The sequence below is a fragment of the Salarias fasciatus genome, chromosome 20 (genome assembly GCF_902148845.1).
Source record: "Salarias fasciatus chromosome 20, fSalaFa1.1, whole genome shotgun sequence".
Taxonomy (NCBI): domain Eukaryota; kingdom Metazoa; phylum Chordata; class Actinopteri; order Blenniiformes; family Blenniidae; genus Salarias; species Salarias fasciatus.
In genome coordinates this window covers 21,034,408-21,050,953 of record NC_043764.1, presented here as the reverse complement: position 1 = coordinate 21,050,953, position 16,546 = coordinate 21,034,408, and the positions used below count along the sequence as shown (strand labels likewise).

Here is a 16,546-nt window from a genome sequence, read left to right as displayed (position 1 = left end):
TTGTTTTTCAGGGCATTTATTTGTTTCGCTTCCACGTTCGGTTTGCACTGTTTGCGCGCCGGGAATTCAACGCATGAAATTCACCACGCGTGGGCGGGTGGGTTGCAGGAAACGCGGAGCCGGTGTGAACGAGCGGGCGTAGTGTCGTATGCACCGAATTACACTTGAAACAGAACGTGAGCGAGTTAAGTCAGAATGGTTTCTCCTATTCAGACTTCTCAATTACCACCCAGTTCCAGGTTGCTGAGGCTCCGTGAAGGTGAAAAGAAACACTTCGAGGCTGTCTGTGTGTGCTAAAGCTCCAACTGTGCAGCCATACTGCTATTATTTTTAAGAGCCAGGAGCAATCCGACCACAAGGTAGCTGAACCTTTACTGCATAAAACCAGCTGACCTTTGAAGAGCTTCGTAAGCTGGCATCAAGGAGAGGTCATGTTGAAGAATTTCCTGGTTAAGGCAACAGCTGGAAGACTTGTCAGTGAAATGTACAGGAATATATATAATTATGTAATATTATTTAAACAATACAGCTCTGTTATTTTTTGTTTTCTGCCCACTAAAAAACAATTGGGTGGTGAGCTCAGTGGAGCATTTAACAGCCAAAGAGGACAATATTTCCCTCAGGAACTGGCAGAATACAATACTGAGCTTGACTGAGATTGAATTTTTGGACTTCAGCTGTCCTGCCAGCAATGTGCCAAATTCATAAAGCGTTGTTCTGCATCTGCAGTGTGTGTGCCCGTAAGCGTGTATGTTCACACAGCAGGTCGATGTCCAAGTCTTCAGTGCTGTTAAAACGTGAGAGACACACAACTTTCACTCAGACGTGACTTCTCGTCTGGAATGTACGGTGCTCCGCGAACAAAATATTGATTAATTTCATGATATATTTCAGCGGCGGACTCTTGGTCCAGTCAGGAACAGTGACAGGAAAAGCACAGTTGAACAGCAGTTAGCACATTTGTTTCATGCACATGTTTGTTGAGCTGGTCTCACTGGGTTTGTTTGTTATTGTGAGTCTGTTAGTGCCGGTGATGTGATGACCTGTCCATTGAACTGCCCCTATCGAGTGAAAAAGGCTTCATCCACCCGAAAGTCATCATAAACAGGCATAATTAGTCCAGCTAATAAACCCATCTTCAATACTGGCGGCCGTCCGATAAAGCTGCATGTGGGTTCATGTACGCTTGTCACAAGGTTACAGTACGAAGCTTCATAGGATTGATTGACTGACTCAGTGGGATTATACTCTTTGTGCATATAAGCCTGAAGATTGATCTGATGTCTGAACTCAGAAATCAGAATCAAAAAGAATTCAATCTGACTTTAAAGTTAGCTCTGGGTGCGAAAACTTTTTTCTTAAAAAATTGGTATTATTCTGCAAACACAAGCAACTGACACAACTGATTAATTCACAAATAACACAATAGAAGTTTTTTTTTTTGTTTGTTTGTTTTGTTCTGTTTTAGTGCCCGTGCATTTTAAGGAACGGCTGACTTGGACAAAAATATTTACCTTTGTGGCTGGACGGACCATTAACAAGTGAAAGTAAAAAGCATATGCGTGCATATTTTGGAGAGCCTTTAAAGCTTTCAGCCAGTCTTCTCTGTCGGCTGATCGGGTGATCCAGTAAAGAGCCCCGTCTGAACACGGCGAAATGCTGAGGGGGAGCGAGGCGCTGTGCCCGAGGGCCTCCGTCTCTAATGAGAGAGGAGAGAGGTAGAAGCAAGGTCTCTGCTTCACGCACAGCACAACAGGCAACCAGTTAACCCTCCTCTTTCTGTTCGGAGTATACCCCGCTCTCTTCCTCCTGTCTTCCTCTGCAGTCCCAGCCTCACTTCTTTACAGAGGAAGGTCCTGCAGACTGACTGTGACGGCTTGTGCTTAATTCGGAGAGCTGCTGTGTGGAAGTCTCCCAAGTCAGCCCTCTCTTTGTGTGAGAGCTTATGATTGTCTCAGCATATCAGCCTCCATACCTGCAGCCCGGTGCACGCTCCTGCAGTTTGTGACGGCTGCAGCAGGATCCCTCAAACCAGCCAGAGTAGCAGATTTCCGTGATGTATAAGACGTGCAGTCAAAAGCCGGGGGCTTTAATTACACTCAGTCTGTCTTGAGCATCATAAGCAACCAACTGCTAATTACCTCAAGTGCTGCTGCACTTTGCTCCTGCTTATAAAGCAATATAAAGACTCAGCTGATGAAAACAGACCAAGAGTTGGACCCCGTGATGAGGGGGAAGCAGGGAAGGAGCTTTCGCCCCCAATCCCAGGGCGTAAATTACGTAACAATATAGTAAAATATTCATGACACACCATGGGGACGGAATCCTTGCTGCTCTGAAGTGCTGAGCAAACACTTTGCTCTCAGCCACTCGGAGACTGTGAGGAGGATGAGGAGAAGCCCACAAAGTAAGGATCTGGAAAAACAATAGCAAGTGCAGGGATGCAAACAAAATGGGCTCCAAAAGAAAAGAAGGAATGCAGTGAAAAAAAAAGAAAATCTATGCAGAAAGCTTGACATGATAAAATATTGCACATCCATGAGCAATCACTGACCAGAAAATACAAGCTTGTGTACCAATATAGAAATATTTTCACTGAGTTTCTGTCAGAGCTGACAGGATTTGACATATTTCATATGATCATAGCTCCTGATACATCGATTTTAAACACTGCTTCATCCAGCGGAGGGTCGGAGGATGCTGCAGCTGAACGCAGCTGGGGGTGGGTGAAGCCGGGTTACAGTCAGTACCGTTTGCTGGATCATCGCAGAGCAAACAGAGGAACAATCCCACAAACCTACATTCACATGTCTTGGGAAGAAACCAGACTAAAAAGAAAAACCTGCACAGGGAGAACATGCAAGCTCTGCACGGAAGTGTGTACCTGCTCGACCCTCGAACCAGTAACCACCGCGCCACTGTGCAGCCATCTGTGATATTTAAATTACAAGCCGCTGCAGTTCCCCCTGGGACCTCCTTTTCCAGAAAAGAGTCACAAGCATGTCAAACAATCACAGCATGACCTTCTCACTACAGCCAAAAACACCCACTAATGCAGAACAACTGCCAGATATTGAAATTTGAAGTTATTATAGAAACAGGGGGCAGAAACATGAGTGTATTTAATGGTTGAATACACACACATTCACTTGACACAACATCAGGACCATCCACCTCATGCTGCCCATATGCATCCAATAGCAGTATATTGTGCATTGCTATAACTCTCTATCAGACACAGCTTTAACCTCTGCAGCAATTTGAGTAACAGTAGCTCCTCTTTTGATCTGATCCCGACGGCCAAATGAGGCTGAATGTGTATCAGCGAGCCTTGGCAGTGTCCCTGTAGCAAATCAGTGACTTTAGTTCGCCTGTCAGTGCTCTTAATGTTACACCAGTTTTTTTGTGTGTGTTTTTTCAATGTTCCTTCTGTTATAAATCATCTGCATAATCAGATAAAACTTTTTTCTTGCACAAATTGTAACTGCTTCCTCACAAAAACAAAAAAAAGTGATATTTGACCTCCACTTATTTTACTTTTTTGATGAGATAAGATGAAAATGGCTGATTGATCTTCAAAAGATTACGTGGAAATTATTTTTAAATGTTTTAAATAAAAGGATGGCAATGTGATGGTGAATTGTGCAGAACCTTGATCTGAAGTTATGCAGCATTTAAACCCTGACAATGTTGTGAGTAAAGCAAATATGCAGTGACAAGAAGTCTTAAACTTGTCTACCACATAGCGTAAAGCGCATTGCCATTTGTTTTGGGTAACTCATCACTGAACCATAAAACGATGACGAGCCGTTAAGATTCGGTCGAACAGCTCAGGTGAGGAAAAGAAACAATTTGGGAGTCTGACTAAAGATGCTCACAACTTTGAAAGTCATTATAAGTGGTGAGCAGTAAAACCCTCCCCACTTCACAGGGGAGTCGTACTTATGGTTTTATGGGACTTTAATGATGGAGAAAAGAACCAGAACCTGCCGAGACACACTGTGTGAGGCCACACTTAGCTTTACTTATTAGTCAGTATCCATATGGCAGCAAATACAATGACGTGCCACACTGTGAAATTTGAATATAGTGACAGGTATTTAAAACAAAATCACACTGAATTTCAGGCATATGTCATAATATATGCTTTTTCTCTCTCTCTCTCTCTCTCTCTTTCTCTTTACACATACCCACTATTCTTCAAATGATCTCATCTTCTTCCACTTCAGGCAGTGATTACCTGCATTTCCAACACTTCTCTTTGGGACAACTGCCAGAAATTCTGCATAATATTATTCCAAAGTCACTAGAAGTGCATGCAATTCCAATTCCACCGAGAGAAAATGAAAACTTGGCCGACGTAATGACCAATACTGGATAGCATCCATCTATTTTGCACTTTAAAAACACTAGCCAGAAGCCTTAAACATGTTGCAGCTTTTTTTTTTTCCTTTTTTGCAACTATATTTCAGTGCCTTGCAGGGATTTTACTCTTACACTCCAAAATGTTTTTACCTGTAATTATAGGCTGTCAAGAAATTGATTGACAGCTACAAAAAGCCTTTCATCTAATCGCGATTTCATCCAATTTAGGACTGCATGCGGCTGGAGTCATATCCAGCTGATTGAATAGTTTCACACACTACAGATTCAATGAGTTCTCTCCCATTCATTTGTTCAGTCAGTGGAAAAAAAGCTAAAACATCAAGAGAAAATCCATAAACAGGGTGAACATGCAAACTCCAGACAGAACGGTCCAAATGCAGGAATCAAACCAGGGTCTTCTCCCCCCGAGGTCAGAGTGGGAACCACTGCATCACTGTATCTACATCTAGTCACCACTGGACTGAACCAAATTTCCCCGCAGTCAGAAAAATGTATATTTATTTGAGGCAAAACGGTGGATGGTAGACATGATGGGAGAAAATTAAGCGCAGTGGGAACATTTTGTTTACATCATTAAATTCATTCGCACAACAGATTAAATCCTGAAGGAAAAATTAAAAGAAACAGGGGCACAACAAGGAAGAGCGTGTATCTGGTACTGCGCGATTCACTGGAATACGAACACCGCGTCTGCCTCATGCATATGCAATATCCTTTTGTGACCTAATGTAATGTTAATATTATTCAAAATATTAAACCCAGAGTTATTCTTTTCACCCGGGGCCACTTCCGGGCTCCATTCAAATCACATTTCCATGACTCTTTGTTTCCCTATCAGTGTGATTCATGAAAAACTGTTCCGGCTGTTGAGTGCAAATGAGAGATAAGTTGATTAAAGTCTTTAAAGGTTTCTCAGGTCTTTACAATGTTTTTTTTTTTTTTTTTTTTTGTAGATAAATATACAAAACTGTGCTTCAAGCAGGGCTTCACTGTTATTGTGACTGACCCTTATTTGTAATAAGACTTACTCTATTGCTGTCTCATTGACTTTTAAATGTCCCATTTAAACAGTTGTTCTCGAAGTGTAGGGTGGGCGTCCCCTCGGGGGCGCCACAGAGCTTCAGGAACGGCAGCAAGAGGAAAAATCAAAGGGTTCACAGGAGGCTGTGATATTTTTCTTTTAAATATTTGAAGATAAATCAAGCAAACGAAAAAATTACTCACAGTTTGAGTTGGTATTTCATTTAACATTTCTTTTCCTGGTTAAAATGATCTCTTGTGAAAAACAATACATGTCACTATAATAACTGTAATAAACCTTTCATCCTTCAAACTGAAGCTTTTAGCTTGTGCGAGAAGGGCTTTGAAAAGTTTCTATTTCTGTTAACCATTATCTTATGTGGATGGCAATGTGAAAAAGATTAGGAAATTGAGCATTCAACCAAAAGTAATCCCATTCGATGTGGTTCAAGTCTCATAGTTTGAAAACCCCTGAATGTGCGAAAAGTCAGTGGAGGGCCATAAACACAATGATCCTTTCCTTCCTTCAGATATACTTTTTTTTCATCATTTTAACACTTGGTTGATTTCTTAGTAGATTTATTGTCTCTTCATCTTATCACCGATGATTTGCCTCTCTGCAGCCTTCACAGTCTGTTTTCTTTCCTATGAAGCTGCAACAATACGCCCAAAAGTCCTCATTACCATCGGCGCTTTTTCCACAAAGTCTGTCGTCACGCCATTCCATTGTTTCAAACAGCCATGAAATGTGCGGGAAATGTTCCATCCTTATCTGAGATAAGACTTGCAGATACTTTGTAGATCTGACATGATGTGACCTTTATACGTGGAGATGGAGCTCGCTGTGCTTTTTGCCCGTTAACCGATGACAATCCACCACCGGAGGTGGATGCATTTGCACATACTCCATTACCTAAAAGCCTTTTTCTCTCCATCTGATCCCACTCCTGGTGCAGGAGCAGCTCATGGTTATTCTGCAGCAGTGCCGTGATATGTATCACATGCTCGGCTAATAGCGGCTCCCAGTCCCTCTCACCACATGCAGCTTGTCAAGGGTTGACTGAAAATTGTAGGATCTAAGCCTTTGATGCTTTTGTAACCAGTCCAAGGTAACTTCCTACAGCAGATGATGAAATCCACACACAAATCTTACCACAACTTCAACACCTTGCTTCCTGAAACTTCTGCTGGGAGCTTGTTCATCCATTTCAGATATCAAAGTCTGCGTGTCAGCGTTCTCTTGTTTTCAATGGTTTAGCAGGAGGGAGTTTTTAGCAGCAGTGTTGCGTCTCCTACCCAGGGTTAAGTTGTGGTGTCCTATAACATTCTCCCCCGGCCTTTAGCGGGATGCGCCAGGTTGTTCTCAAGGCTCTGACAAGGCGGTTCAAGCTCACTGAGCAAAATACCTGTAAGGCATCCAGTCTGACTCTGAACCTCGAAGGTGAATAATTTGTCCGCCATTTCTGTCCATCAGAAGCCCATCACAGTCTGAGCTGCACTCTACTCTCACAGACCTCATTCTTTTTGTCCAAGAACACAGTGTTTTGGCCCGGGCTGCTCCATGCCCTTTCGAGCAGGGGGAAAAAAAGGAAAAAATAATTTGTTCCCACTGCAGGATCTGGCATGCAGTTTCTGGAACACACAATAACTCATTGGCAAGATTCTTCCCAAACAGAGTGTTGCCAATTAGCTGTGTGAAGATGTCTCACAAGCCTGTGAGTGGACAGGCCCTCCTCTGGTGGGTTATGTGCCCTCCACATGGACTCCTGGCAGCTGGCACAGCCTTGTGTGCTGGAAAAACTGTGGCGTTAAAGGGAGATGCTCTCACATACGAAATGGTTTTTTTATGTTCAATGCTTCGTCATTGCACTCTGAACCACAGGTAGGCTCTTTTTAGTGACCCTCGAAATGGTGGTGGAGCGAAAAAGACTGACGCAAGGATTCCAACACTCTAGATATGCATCACTCTGGTTGCCTTGACAAAAAGCCAGATTACATTGTGGATTGAAAAAAAGAAGAAGATCCCAGCTGAATAAAAATGTGTGAAGCCTTGCCCATAGAGAGAATCCTAACAGATGAACACCTTGTTAAAGCCTGAATATCACCACTAAAAAAAGGTTAATGTTAAAAAAATAACTACACCACAAGCTCAGGTGTTGAGCATCACCACAAATCTGTAAGTTGTCATTGCAACACATGCATACAGACATGAGGACGGACTCTTTACTATCCACATATATCTAAGTTTACCTTGAGTTTAACAATCACGACAATGTAACTCACACAAAGGAAGTACGCAGGTCATAACTGTATCAACCAGTTACTAAAGCGCAGCTCATCGCCCACATTTTTAGACTTCTGAGCTACATTTGAAACTTTAATTCAGCCACCAAGCTGCCGCTCAAGCAGGACTCTACAAACCACTGATTACCAATTTCTTGCGTGTTCGAGGACAGATCTCAGAATGGCCCGTCTGTGTGTCAGTCCCTACCAGTGGGTTGTAGGGGACGTATTGGTCACCTCTGCTCGGGACTCTACTTGCATTTATTGTTTTTGATACATCAAGCTTATTTCTTCTTCATCATCTTCATCTTCTTAAATTTGAATCAATTAGTGGAAAATGATAATAACAGTTGGCATAATCAGAACTAAAAAAAGGAAGATTTGTCTGGTCTCTGTGATAAGATTTAACACCGCAATCAGATGGATTGCTTTTTTGCCACTGATTAGTGAAAAAGACATTAAATGAAAAGCCTTAAAGTCCAGGGCTGGCTGGATGTGTTTTATACGACACACTAACACATTCACTTGTATGTGGACCTCAGGAGCGGTTCAAAAAAAAAAAAAAAAGAAAAAAGAACCTGACCAGCCTTGTTCCCCTGTGTTTAGTGTCTGCGCTCAGATCCCAGAATAAACACATGGGTGTCATGGATTTTCTTCAGGAGAAAGGTTGATTGTGAACTGCTACAGAAATGCCTCCCACCATCTCAGACTGTGTCTGAATGTATAAAACACAGAGTATCCTGAACACTGGCTCTCACAGGACGTTCAGACTGTGGACAAACCCAGCCCGTGTTTGTCAGCATGCTGTTTTCTTCTACGGTGCTGAACAATGGGAAACCTCCCGTGTGAGAGACATGTCACCAGCCCCCTTTATGCCCACTGGTCAGGGTAATTAGACTGTGCACCCCCATCATTTCGAAGGTTGTGTGACAGGCCTGGGCACAACACTAGAGAAAGTGAATATAATAAGTACTTCGTCCGGCACTTTTCTAAAGAGCGGTAAAGGTGTGGGAGTGCAGCATTTATTCCGGTTGAGTTGCGACATATCAATCAGGCTTCTTTATGTGGAACATAGTACTATTCACCGTCTTCCCCTCCGCTGAGCAGCTTGTTGCTCCTAAAGAGGCGGCAGATAGGTGAGACATTATCGATACAAAGCCCCCGGCAGGTGGTCCAGGTATATTAGGCTCTTATTAAAAGATGAAGCCAGTGTGAAGGACACAAAGGTTACATATGGAATTGAAAGACCAATGGAGACGGCATTAGATTAGAAAACGTGAATCTGAGTCGATGAAATACTTTCCGGACAGTCATCAGAGCTGAAGAGATTCGTGGAAATGGTCATTTAACCGTCAAGACTTGATGACTGGTTCTCATCCACAGTGAGTGCAAGAAGAGGAAAACATAACCGATTAATTGTTTTTGTAACCTGGCCTGTTTTTTTTTTTCTTTTTTTTTTAGTTAATTTCATTTCTTTGGATATGGTCCATATCCGTATTTTCTAGTCGTTATTATGTTTGCATTCATTGACCACACACACTCCACAAGCTCATTTCATACAAAGACTGTAGTCAGTCATAGTTCAATGCGCTCTTGGTGCCATGCATGGCAGCCCTGAATCAATTATATAAAGGCAAGACTGAAGATTTCTTCTGAATTACTTATAACACATAAGAATCAGTGGAAAATTTAATTTAAGATGCTGAAGAATATTAAAAAGAATATAAAGAGGTCACACAAAGGGCAACAGTACGTACAGGAATTAAATTTAGCTTATGATTGTGCACTTCTGTTTTTATGTCAGTGATATCGGCACTATAAAACAATAAATTCACAAAAAAATCTCCAGGATTGGCTTTGGAAAATCCTTCAAACGTTAATTACAAAACCATTCACAACTTTAATAGTTTGCTAAGAAGTTACTGCAGAAATAAGAATAATGCGCCATATTTTATATTTTGAAAACAAAAAATACTATTCAGTCCTAATAGAATTGCTGAACCGCAGCAGTGTGAAATGAGCAGTGTGTTTATCTGATTTAATGTAATGGAATGTAATTTGCTGGTAAAACACAGATATGAGTTCACGCTGTTTCCATCTGAAAGTCCATCATGTTGCCGAGCACGTGTTCCAGCGAGTAATCGTTAGATAGCCACACTGCAGAAAAAGTAAAGAAGAGTATTTCTTTATCGAAGACACTGACCTTGAATAGACGTAAGATGTTGGCGACCATGATTGACACGGAGCTGGCGGAAGCACCGATCACTCCCACCACTCTCTCGGGCTTGGTGATGATGGGCGGCCCTCCGCTGAGACACTTGACATCAGTTGAGTCTTTTTCAATCAATGCCTGAACAAATGTCAGCGACTGCTCCAGAGCGTGGGTGTCCCTGGAGCAGGTGTCCAGGATGCGAGCCCCCAGAGTGATATTAGGCAGCAGCTCATTGTCATTGTTGATACGATCCAGAGCAAACAACATGGCCTCCAGCCTGTGGATCCCCTTCTCCTTCTTCAGCTCTCCGCAGGCTTTCCCGTCGTTCCCCCTGGCGTGCACGGGGAACAGCCCGCCTAGAGAGATGTCTCCGTCGATGCGTATTGAGTTCAGGTGCGTGTGGCCGGGCATTTTGGGTTTGGCCGCCGAGGAGAGGAAGAAGTAACAAGCTAGCAGCAGCGCCCAGCAGCGGACGCCTCTGCGGTAGCCAATCCATGCTCGCTCAAAGCCCCCTCGAAGAGTCATAATGAAAGGCTAAATCTGCATCCAAACACAAATTCAAGTCCTTTGAAAACAGAAGAGGTGTGCACACATAAACGCACACAAACATACAAATGTCCTGGAGGTTAGCCACAGTATTTTTCAGAGCACAGTTGCCTTCAGAAGCCTCTTCTCATGGTTTCCAGCTCTGACACACCCGCAGTAATACTAATTATGCGGCTTCGCTCTCTTTATCTGTTCCCCTTTCTTCTTTCCTCTTTGTGTTTGACTCGTTTTTTTTCTACACCTGAGAATTCTGGTAGTAACTAAACAGTACAGTGTGCTGAGCGGGGGGAGTCCACGGAGAGCGCTCTCATAAGGCAAGAACAAAGCCGGGAAGCTTGCCTCTCTTCTCTGGTTTTCCAGAATCACTTGGGTGCATTTAGCTTTCCCCTTGGTCTGTCAAGGAGGCAGAGAGTCACAGGATGAGCCAGCGGGATCCACAGCAGTCCTCTGCAAAGGGAGAGAGAAGAGATGTGAGTCACTGAAGACACAGCAGACGAGGCAACTTCTGAAAATAAAAAGAAATGAGAGATAAAATAGTCTGATTCATTCGCTTTCAGTAATGGATGCTTTCATGCCAGGCTTTGCCTTGTATTAGTCTTAGTCATCAACAAAGTGTCGTCTCCTTTGAGATGAGATCCCATGTCATGCACTCTTATAATGGACGTCATATTCAGACGGCGCAGCGCACATGCACTGCGCCGCCAAAGCTCTCGTCTAGTTTCAGGAACCTTAAATCAAAGTAAAAATAATACCTGGACCGAGCTTTCTGCACAGGAAATCTGTTCTGTGTTGCACCCATGCCTGAACTGCTTTCAGAGCAATGCAATGAATTATTTCTATGTGCCTTGAGCATAACTGATTTACTGCTGCTTGGCACTGTTCCATGAGCCTCATAACGGCACACTGCTCTTTTCATGTGCGTCGTCTCCGGAGCGTTTTGCCGAAAGGTTTTGAAATACAACGCTAAATTAAGAGCAAAGGGCCCTGATAATCAAAGAGACAATATTTTTTTCATTTATGGAGATATCCGGTGTTTGCACATCCAGCCATGCGTATTCTCTAAAGCCTGTGTGTGTGTGTGTGTGTGTGTGTGTGTGTGTGTGTGTGTGTGTGCGTGTGTGTGTGTGTGTGTGTTTCTCAGCAGTGGGCTGACTGTCTCCACAGTGCCAGACTAATAGAGCGATGGATCTGGACACAGTGGGAGAGACCTGCAGCTGTCTGTCTGTCTCTTTCTCAATTGACCATCACAAACCTACACACACACACACACACACACACACACCTCAGGATTTACTTCATGCTGTCTTTGTATGCTAACATTCGACCCCCTGCTGTGCTGTTGCCTCTCACAGAGGACACAAAGGGCGAAATTCTTTCAGGATCTGGGGATGTGTCGTATACAGCAGCTGTCAAAGCCTCCAGTATGGAGCTTGTTTCAATAGCAATAGAGTTACAGTGGAATGATGCTAATCACCCCATTTTGATCTAATTTTGAAGTCGTATTTGTTGAGCTATCAGCTAAACTTTCAAGAGATTTGCCCCAAATCATAAATCCTAGAGCGCTCCGCAGTCCGCTGGCCACATGCGTCCCGTCGCCTTCATTGACTTCTGACATCAAATCAAATAATAATGAAGCCATTCTATGAATCTATGCAGCGGCCCGTCTGATGTTGGTTTTCTCATCTTCACCCGTCTTGGGACCTGATGAAAGATATTTGTGCCATTCTCCACAGCACAGCTCGTCCTCCTAAAACACGGCGTCCATGATGGATAGAAGCCAGGCCGTCACTGCAAAACACCTCGTTCTCCAGGGAAGTCCAAGGAAGTTGAAAAATAAACAAGCAGGTTGAAAAGTGAGCTGACATTTTCTAGAACCATCTGGGTAATGATAGAGCTCTACTTTCTTTTCACTTCCATCAACATCAACACACCATAGGCGTGATTTACGTAAACGCCTGGAAGAAGGAAATGTATGTACCTCCATGACTGTCTGGAGCACTCTGTGCTTTTCTTCGAAACAATCTGCAGGAGGGACCATAGAGATGCTTTCAGAGTCAACAATTCCACCTGTCTCGCTTGGTATTGTTAACAATTTTATATGATAGTTTTCCAAGTGATTCAAACATAAGCCTGAAAATCAGCGACAAAAGCTGAAATCAAGGAACGTCTTTTTTTCCCTCTTCCCAACCTTGTGATTACACAATGATGAAGCCACAATCATGATAATTACGGTGCGCTGCTGAACAAAGCAACCAGATGAATGCCTCAAGAGCTGGACAGCCCTGCGGTAATTGAGTCAGTGTTTCAGGATAAGCCTTGACGCCTGAAAGATGAAGTCCTCGCTGCCTCTCCATATCTGTCAGGAGGAGGGTGGACAGGAGAGCCCCTTCCCTGTCATCACTCCCTGAAACACTGGATGCACAGTGGCAGCTTCACCAGATGTTTAGTCACGAGGCCCAGATGGGCAGAGCAGATAAACATCAGCTCTCTACAGAGAGTGTGAGTTAGGGGAAATTGCCGAATCCACAGAGCAACTGTCTCCTCTCAGCGTGACGAGGAGGAGCCTCTCTGCACTCAGCCGTGGTCTCCTGCTGCTGTGTGCGCCGCCTCGCCGACGACTGACAGACTGAAGGCTTCACATCAGCGAGGACCAAGTTATCAGCATGTGGACCTGATGTGTCTTGAAGTTAGAGGATGAAAAAGCTCCCTCTTTTTTTTCCACCTTAATTTATTCTGTAAAAGTTGTATTGAAATAGCAATAAAAAAAAAAAAAAACTGTGCTTTTCCATTGGTACAACAAAGAGTGCTTGACTCCAAGATGAATGAAAAATGAAGAACAAGTAAACACAAACTGTTTTTTTTTCCCACTGATTCAACTGGTTTACAGTGTAAGTCACATTCACCCATTCATGCACACATTCACACAGCAAAGGAGGCGGCAGATAGGGGATCAAACTTGCAATATTCAGACTGAGAGACGACCCGACCGATCCATAACCGCCTCAAAACAAGAATGGGAAAAAAAATCCAGGTAAACTGAAAGAAATGGATTAAAAAACACATTTAAGAGGACAAATTGATGAGATGTGATTTAAAAAAAAAAAAAAAAAAAAATTACCCCCCAAAAAATGTTCAATTGTTAATGAAAACAAGATAAAATATTTGCAAACATTTTCAGAATGAAAATGGTCAGTATTATTTATCCTTCAGCTTTATTAAAGTTAAACACTAATAGTGAGAGGCCACACGGTGTGCTCGTGGTCAGCCGCTTCTCTTCACAGAGAGAGAATATGACGGCGGTTGCTATTTTAAAAATCCGCAGATAAATCAAATCAAGCCTCCATCCATCCAGTGACAGTGATAGAAGAAGGGCGCTCATGATGACTATTTTATTTTTAGAGATTCTTTGAAATCTTTCTCTGTAATTATTCTTGAAGCACTTGGCTGTATGTTTTTCGAATAAAGGCACTTTTTCCGCACTCTGTTCTGAGATCTTAATTGAGTGCAATTTGCTTAAATTTGTTACAAGGGTGGAAAAGTTTAATGCCTTACTTGTGGGGCGAGTTACTCGCGAGGATTAAACTAAGTATCGCAGAGCAGCAAACAGATGAAATGCTAAGATGGAGAAACACAGAGGAACGGTCTCCCTGAAATAGCTCACAAAAGTACAAATCTTTTCACTGCCGGATGATCAAAGATTGCCGACAGCAATGCAAAATTTCGAATCAGCTTTTGACAATTCGCCAGCTACCAGCAAGCCTGAATGACAATCAAACTCCCACAAAGCCAGACTGTTTCTGTGGAAACACGGCCAAAAATTAGCAAACAACTTACTATGAAAAAAAAAAGTCTAGTATTTGTCTCTGTTTCATCTTAGCTTGAGATTCTCTTCAAACTGTTGAGGAAAGGAAAAGAAAACCAAAGAAACCCAACATAAAATCCTCATAGAAACATATCCTCCCACTCTGACACACTTTTTTTTTAAAGTTAAAATACAGTAATCGGTTATTGTTTGAAGCACTGAAATCAGTGTGTGTTTTGGGGTTTAGTAAGCAACAGTGAGTTTTGACATGCTGAGATCATGCCTCATCCATCCATCCATCCATCCATCCATCCATTATCTGTACCACTTCCAAATTGGAGTTACAGAGATGTTCAGGCAACCCTGCTGCTTTAATGATTGACAGTCAATATCCCACCAATCAGTGAAGAATCCAATGCCAGTGAGGAGACGGACACTCAAAGACCACTGCTTGCTGAGATCCTGTGTGAAGCATGCTAAAAAACATGCTCATTCAAAGAGACTATTTTCTGTTTGCATGTATTTTGCAGGCAATCAACTCTAAATATCACTATTGGTGAGATCAAGGGCACACATCAGTGTTCAAATGAGAGTTTTTTTGCACATGAGGCCGTGCTCACACATGATCTGATGAGATATTTCCATGTTGGTTTGATTGGGTTCGTCATCAGAAGGAGTGCACAAGCACAAAATGAAATCTGAAGACCGAGTCTGGGATTTTTAGGTGGAGAAGTTATCAAACAAGTCAGAAAATCACAGCAAATATATCTGAATTTTCCAGAAAGGGGCGTATTTGTCCATAAAGTCCAGATAGAATATATTTTATGAAGAAGTCTGCATATAAAAGTCATGGGACGCCAGCTAGAAAAAATGCAATATCTTCATAATAACAGTTAAAGTATGAGTCAATTAACAGCTCCATTTCAAAGGTGTAAAAACTAGATGCAAATAATTAACAATGCAAAGTTTTCCAGCCATTGTACATTCAGATAAACTAATCTGTAACCACAAATTCCTCCCAGTATTTTGCATGATTTTGGAGATTTTCCAGATACCCCATGTTTGATAGTGTGTGTTCTTTTGGATGTCTTTCAGAGGTGATCCCTAATGCATGATTTTACTAGAGAGTGTGCTCAATATATGTAAAATATGCATCATTTTCAAATGCACAAACCTTCCATTGCCCCAAAGTCTATGAATTTGAAACAGAAAATGATCCAAAGCTGGACTCTCAAGCTTCACTCAGAGGTATTCGTTAATCTGAAAACAAGCATGTGAAAGTTTGGCCACATTAGAGGCTGATGGCTGCCGTCCCAATTAGTTAATGATTTTCTTTCATTTGGAGCCTTTATTTAACCAGGACTCTAGTGCTAACCACTCTCCAACGCTCAGCGCCCATTGTTATTGTATCCGAAACGAAAAACTACCAGAGCTTCTTCCATAAGACCAGATCGCTTAATGCTTTGCTATATTCAGTCCCTTATGAACATAATGCAAAGTACTAAAGAAACCACTCAGATTTATATTCTGTCGCAGCTGCAAAGCCTCACAATGACAAGCATCCCGTTAATAGGTCTGTCAAAGCGGAGCTGTCAGACAGCGATGTCCTAATCCAACGGGGAACTGCTGTTTTGGCCGCTATGCTTCAGCGGAGGAGATACTTAGACCCAAAAGGCCGATGTGATCACAGCGGAGAATGAAGATAAAGTCCTCAGAGCAGAGAGCATTACACTCCCTGCATGCCTGCATGCCGATTTGCTAAGAGCTTGAAATCTGTTGCTCATTCCTCTTTTCATCGTGTTCCATGTGGGTTTTCTGCACTATAAATTCACCAGTACATGAGGAGGGGAAAAAAAGTGACTCCTGGAGATCACTTTCACGTTGTCATTAGTGACAAATGTAATTTTAAGAATTTTTTTTTTTTTTTTTTCAGAAGGGATAAAGTGCTCCATTTATGTAGTACAGGATTCCTCAGAGTCGGTGTGAGGGGAGGGCAGAGCAGGAGGCTGTGAGAGCAGCGCCTGGGGGCCGCATCCAGCTCACATCTGTGCTCTTTGGTTTTGGTCCCTCACTCGAGGTCAGGGAAAGGTTGTGCTTAAAGTCCCAAGTTTTCTATTTTAGCCCAAACTGTGATCTTTGGCTCAGCCTAACCCTTCATAGGAGTGGTTCTGGTTTAACCACATCAGAAACTGGAAGAGCGTGATATTTTCATGAATACGGATTGTCCTCTACGAAAAGGACACACGCAGGAGTACGGTAATTCTAATCAGTGTGTAGTTAAATACAGACATACGATG

General features: G+C 42.6%; 1 protein-coding gene across 2 annotated transcripts in view; it reads right to left on the bottom strand.

The window, feature by feature from the left end:
* Positions 1-10,895, bottom strand: part of LOC115407652 (metabotropic glutamate receptor 4) — a 148,735-nt gene extending 137,840 nt beyond the window's left edge. For both annotated transcript variants that reach the window (XM_030118083.1, XM_030118082.1), the window contains exon 1: positions 9,893-10,895. In XM_030118083.1, coding sequence (XP_029973943.1) covers positions 9,893-10,426 — 534 coding nt within the window. In that variant the 5' untranslated portion in view covers positions 10,427-10,895. The remainder of the gene's footprint in view (positions 1-9,892) is intronic.
* Between the last annotated feature and the right edge of the window lie 5,651 nt (positions 10,896-16,546).